Genomic DNA, 6,277 nt, shown 5'->3' with positions numbered 1-6,277 from the left:
GTCATAAATAGAACAAGGCATCAGTTTACTGTCGGGTTTTGTCGCGTCGCATCCAGTGTACACAGCAGCACTGATTATAATGGGTTCTCCTGTATTTAGGCGCTCGCGTCCGGTGTAGACACGTGTTTAATGTCTTTGCTGAGGAGGAAAGCCTGTGTGTGTCCTATGCCTTAGCAGACAGCAAGAAACCCACAAAAAAATAAATAACATAGAGAGAATAATAATAATAATAATAATAAGTTATTCTCTCTATGCTATTTTTCAATGTTTCATCAAGTGATGCAGGTGTTTTTTCCCCTGTAGGTTTTTTAAATTAAAAAAACATTAATTTTTCATAATGTTTAGTGAATATATTTGGTAGTCTGAGGTGGGATGGGGATTCGGGAAAGGGGGGCAGATTTTTTTTATAGGTTTAAAGGGGGGCTTGACCAAAGAAGTTTGAGAAGCACTGGTCTAAAGTTAACAGACAGTGTTTAAAAAGTGCAGTGCACATGTTTACATATAATTTCATCGCAACATATAGGCCTGGCCTACAGAAAAGAACATTTATGTTTAATCTATCTAATAGTGTGTTGGTCATACTATACAATGATTTATAGCTTGCCTTTGTTGAATAATACAGAACATAAAGAGCTTTAAAAAATAATTGCCTATTAAATCGCAATTAGTAAAACATAGCCCTAGTAAAAACACTACGTCTCAAAAACGGCCCCGTATTACTGTAACGTTACCGAACAGCGTGCAGCCCGGCGGAACCAGAGTATTAAGGACTAGCTTACAGGACACAATGCTGAAGACCGATGAAGCGTTACTAAACCCTGAGTCCTGTGCGCCGCGCGTGCTGCTCGAGACACCGGGCGCCGCGCGCTTTGGTTAGTTGCGGGCAGACACGAGCGCATCCCACTCACCGTTCTGAGTCCTCACGGACTCGCCGGTCGTCCTCTGGCCGAGCACGTTTAACGGACCCTCTATCACGGACATGCTGCATGGAGAGAAGGATGGAGGCGCGGGGGGTTATGGGTAGCGTGAGAGCGGGAGGGGCAGATCTTCTTCTTCTTCTTCTTCTTTTGTTTTTTAATGGCGGTTGGCAAACAGCTTTCGGGTGCATTACCGCCACCCACTGATCTGGAGTGTGGACTCAGGATCTAAATCACTATACACAACACCCCAAAAAAAACAACAACAAAAAAAATTAATTAATAACTTATATATCTCAAATTCTATTTATTAGTCTTGTTGATCCTAAATACTCTACAAGTAAACTCCAACCCTTATCATCTGCAGATTTTTTTAAGAATATTACTAATATTTTGCTCTCCACTCTCTCTTAGTGCATTCTTTAAAATTTCTCTCTCTGAATCATACTTCTGGCAATGCAATAAAACATGGTCTACGGTTTCTTCCTCTCCACAATATTCACACTTTCCATTATTATGCTTTCCAATCATGCATAGAGAACTATTTAGACCAGTGTGACCATTCCTTATTCTTGTTATAACCTTCCCCTCTTTCCTATTTCGTCCTCCAGTTCCTATCTTTCCAACTAATGGAATATTTTTAAACAGATATCTCCCTTTGGTTTCTTTGTTCCATTGATTTTGCCACATCTTTTTGATCTGTCCCTTTATCACCACCTTAGCTTCTGACTTGCTAATATTTATATTTATGTGCTTATTTCCACTCTTCAAAGCACATTTTGCTGCTTTATCTGCCTTTTCATTCCCATCAATTCCAACATGTGCAGGAACCCACACAAACCTAACAGACAAATGTATTTGATGAATTCTGAATAATGATTGTAGTATTTCATACAATAAGTCCTCTCTACTCCTGGAGTTGCAAAATTTTAAACTCATTAATGCTGCACATGAATCTGATGCAATTAGAGGAGGCACATATGCTCTTACATTATAACTCATGTAACCCACTCTCACTTTATCCGGCAACACCCTCTCTTGAAATACCAACAATATTGACAAACTATCAACCCTTTCTCCTCCTTTTCTTGTTTGCAGACGCTTAATTTCAATAACTTTCCCACCTCCATATATTCCATATATAACGCCTTTCATAAAGGGTCCATCACCTGTCTTCTTGGCTTTCTCCACCTCTTTGCCACACACTTTAGTCATCTTCCTCGCCTTTTCCCTTTGCTTCTCATCTTTACATTTAATTAACAACCTACCATCTCCCAACACTTTCGCCATCACAATTTCACCAATTTCCTCCTTCAAATTGCGAGTCAATGCCACCGGACTCACTTTTCTTATATCATGTCCTTCCTTGAAACTCATAATTACTTTAAACCCCTCATCTTCAACCTCCCTCCTACGCACTAACCTACCTTCCTTACTCCCATCTGAACTACTGCTTTCTTTACTACTATTACTCCTAACTCGTTTGTTTCTGGGAGGGGCAGATCAGTCCAGAAGGGCCGCTTTTAGTTCACAGCACGAGCCACCGAAGGCATTTATTAAGACTGAGGGACATCTGGTGGACTGGCAGCGCAGCGGCGGCCCTGCGTCCCAATCTTCAGCCGATCCATCCTAAATAGCATGCGAGATTAGAATTAGTGTGCTCCAAAGCATAGTATGTTGAAGAGAGTATGCCAAAAGTCCCCGGATGGTCTGCTATTTCAGGCGGATTTCTGAAGTGTGGATCCGTCCTCAAGGACCTCCACATCGTTTAGTCTTTGTGAGGACCAAATGCAATCAAGTATAATTCAAGTTATTTGACTTGTCCAGTATTTGGCCGTATCATCCATTATATTGGATTTTTCTTTCATGGTGAACAAAATATACAAATATACAAAACATATACAAAGATGCATACTTTATGGGCCTACTGGCATTACGTCAAAGACCACCAGTGTTGGGGAAAGTTACTTTTAAAAGTAATGCATTACAATATTGCGTTACTCCATAAAAAAGTAACTAATTATGGTACTTAGTTACTTTTTATGGAAAGTAATGCGTTACGTTACTTTTGCGCTACTTTTTAAATCTGGACAGGGCTTGCTTGTTTGTTTTTAAAATAAAAAAGTTATATTTTTGGCAAATATAAAAGCCTTTTCACACCAAAAGTGAAATGAATAAGCCTCAGGCTGAAGGGAAAGTACAGTTACGTCCGTACAGTAGAATGCAGAAGAAGACATTTCAACACACTTCAGCAATAAACAAAGACACACAAATGTTTGTCTAGAGTAATTTGTGCTTATTAGTACGGCTGAACTGGATCATCGAAGGTCAGAAGCAAAGACAACGGGTAATAGAATGGGATTAAATACATAAAGGATATTTGTGTTGTTTAACATTTAATTATTGCAGGTTTGCGTCATATTCTGAGTTGCATTATTTTTATTCATTTTGAGGAATACTGAATCTGTGTGTGTGTGTGAGTGAGATGAATTAATGCATATTCATATTTATTTTAGAACTACAGTAACATCTGATTTCTCTCAACATGGGGATCGGAGAGCTTTCAATCAATAAATTGAAAAAAAAAAGTAACTTGCGTTACTTATCTGAAAAAGTAACTCAGATATTCTCTTGTAAATTAAAAAGTAATGCGTTACTTTACTAGTTACTTGAAAAAAGTAATCTGATTACGTAACTCACGTTACTAGTAATATTACCCCCAACACTGAAGACCACTAGGGGTCCACGGACCCATGGCTGAGAAACACTGCTCTAATGGTTAATATTACCCACAATACATTGCGCTTTGGCGAATCATTCTGTTCAGAACTACAAACATGAATAACAATGTTAAAAAACTACAAATATGGCGAGACCTAGTAGAGAGGTTTAGATAAAGGGGTTTGAGTTACTAATAATCAACATTTAACCTGGTGAAAATATGTATTTAATGTTATCTATGTTATATTTGATCTGCAACAACAATGTGAACATTTATAAATGGATCATTATGCAAAAAAAATTATAAATAAATATGAGCAGAGTTCCCAGCATGAATACCCAACGTGCTACTTCTTTTCTCTAATACGGAAGGAAGTTAAATTGAATGAAATGTAGAGGATGTGTTAACTGTGACAAGATGATTGACAGACCAGTTTACAGTGACAGGGTGCGTGTATGAGACAGAGCGGTATGACGTGACAGTATGTCCCAAGGCTTGCCTACTCTTCTACTAATTTCAAGGTTTAAATTTTTTTTTTATTTCGTGTTACTAAACAATAATCACATTTTAATTATGGACCATTTATATCACCAGGCTCAAATTGTGAAAGATTGGCCACCAGAGTCCTGAGCTTAACCCCACTAAAAGTCTTTGGGATGTGCTAGACTCGACTTTACACTGCCTGTCTAAAAAACAGTCCCACACTAATGTTTTGTTGGATCACCTTTAGCTTTCATTCTATGCATTCATTGTGGCATTGTTTCATGAACATCATGCAACATCACAGCATTTATTTCCATCAAGAGTTGCATTAATTGTTGGCTGAGATCTTGTATGGACAATGAGAGAGTTGAACCACTCTGTCAAGTCGACTCCAGCACATCCTAAAGACTTCCAATAGGGTTAAGATCAGAACTCTGTGGTGGCAAATTCATACAAGAAAATGATTTATTATGCTCACTGAACCACTGTTTCACAAATTGAGCCTGGTGAATCTTGTAATTGTCATCCATTGTCAAAATTTTTTTTTAAATGTCGATTTGAAGTGTCAGGTTTTTCATTATGATTAGAGTCAAACCAGAAGACAGAGAAAGCTTTTTGTTACCCATAATCTAATCTGAACATCAAAATTTAACAAAAAATGTAGAACTCTGATTTCAACCTCTTAGTTTTGAGTCTTCATACCTCGGCTATGTGTGTATAAGTGGGTGTGTCTGTTTTGCACTCTTGATGTTTTAGAGTTTCACACATTCACTGCCGGGTTTTTTTTTTTTTGCTTTATGGCAGAATTATTGAATTTATTTAACAAATTCTCAAAACTTTACTCTGCGTTACAGTCACACCAGTTAATGTGTGTGTGTGTGTGTGTGTGTGTCTACTTCACACTTAACGTTTGAGTTTCACCCCTTCACTGCTTTGTGCTTGTTTTCCTGCATTATGGCTGATTTGTAGATGGTAAACGCAAATAAATATCTATATTTTCATTTTTTTTTGCCTATTTCCCATTCATTTCCAATGGCAGTAATTTTTTACCGCAAAGAACACATTACTTTTTTTTTTTAATCAAGTCGACATTGTGTGTGTGTGTTCACATGGCAAGTGTCACAAAAGTCACCAAGATTCATACCATTGTGATGAAGTTAATTCAAAACATATTTTTCCAGTCTAAAATGAATGTAATGTAAACATTCAAAATCTCTCTTAATTGCAAACTAATTTTATTTAAAGTTGTGTTTGGTCTCCATCTTATTTCCTAACATTTCCAAATGATGCTAGAGCTTCATTCGCATGTTAAAAAGTGACTAAAGAAAACATAATATAAACTAATACTTTACTTTGTGATGGCAAAACTGAAGGCAAAAGCAGTTTGTTTTAATTGAATGTTTATTTGTTGCCTACAATATCGACCAGTTACAACTAGGCAGATTAAAAAAAAAAAAAAAGGCAAAAACTTAAATTACGATCATGAAAATAGGTGAATGGCAACATTTATGAAAATTTACATCTTTATAAACAGATTGTTTAAAAGGAAGGAAAGTGCAAAAGTAACAATTCCAATGGATAACAGTCCCCACCAGTGAATCAGAAATCAACATGTACAACTAAATAAAAATGAAAGAAAAAGTATATAAACATACTTCATTTAAAGCGTCCATCAATATTTAAATTCAGTTTATTTACACTGGTACTTAATAGATTATGGTTTTAGGAGATTTCTTCTTTCAATGTAACATTTTGATAAGGCAGCATCTTTGAACAATGCTCATAAAAACATATTAGAATTACAGTTTCATCAAATTTGAAGCAAAAACTAAAATTGTTCAAATCTGAAACTTGGGAGGAAGTATTTAACATTTTTCCAGAAGTAAATAAATAAGAAAAATCAACTGAAATGTGCTGTGAAAATCACTAATAAAAATAGCGAAATCTTTGGGATGACAGACCAGTGTGTAGTTCGAAGGCAAAGACAGGGTGGGGACAGCCAATGATGAATACATTAGACACTAAACGCTTAAATGATCAGACAGCACAGTATTGAACTCAAATTTACATCCAATTACAGTACATTTTTGACACCTCAAACTCCTCAGTCTCCATCATGGTCCCTGAACACAATCAGATTAACCTAAAATTAACT

The 6,277-nt window shown here is 36.6% G+C and overlaps 1 protein-coding gene across 1 annotated transcript in view; it reads right to left on the bottom strand.

Moving 5' to 3' along the window:
• The window catches only part of tcp1 (t-complex 1), an 18,252-nt gene extending 17,218 nt beyond the window's left edge, over nt 1-1,034 (bottom strand). The window contains exon 1 of the mRNA XM_016242472.1: nt 909-1,034. Coding sequence (XP_016097958.1) covers nt 909-981 — 73 coding nt within the window. The 5' untranslated portion in view covers nt 982-1,034. The remainder of the gene's footprint in view (nt 1-908) is intronic.
• Between the last annotated feature and the right edge of the window lie 5,243 nt (nt 1,035-6,277).

Source organism: Sinocyclocheilus grahami, unplaced genomic scaffold, assembly GCF_001515645.1.
Source record: "Sinocyclocheilus grahami isolate Dianchi unplaced genomic scaffold, SAMN03320097.WGS_v1.1 scaffold660.1, whole genome shotgun sequence".
NCBI classification, from domain to species: Eukaryota; Metazoa; Chordata; class Actinopteri; order Cypriniformes; family Cyprinidae; genus Sinocyclocheilus; species Sinocyclocheilus grahami.
The sequence above is the reverse complement of the archived record's forward strand: the minus strand, read 5'-3'. Positions and strand labels throughout refer to the sequence as shown.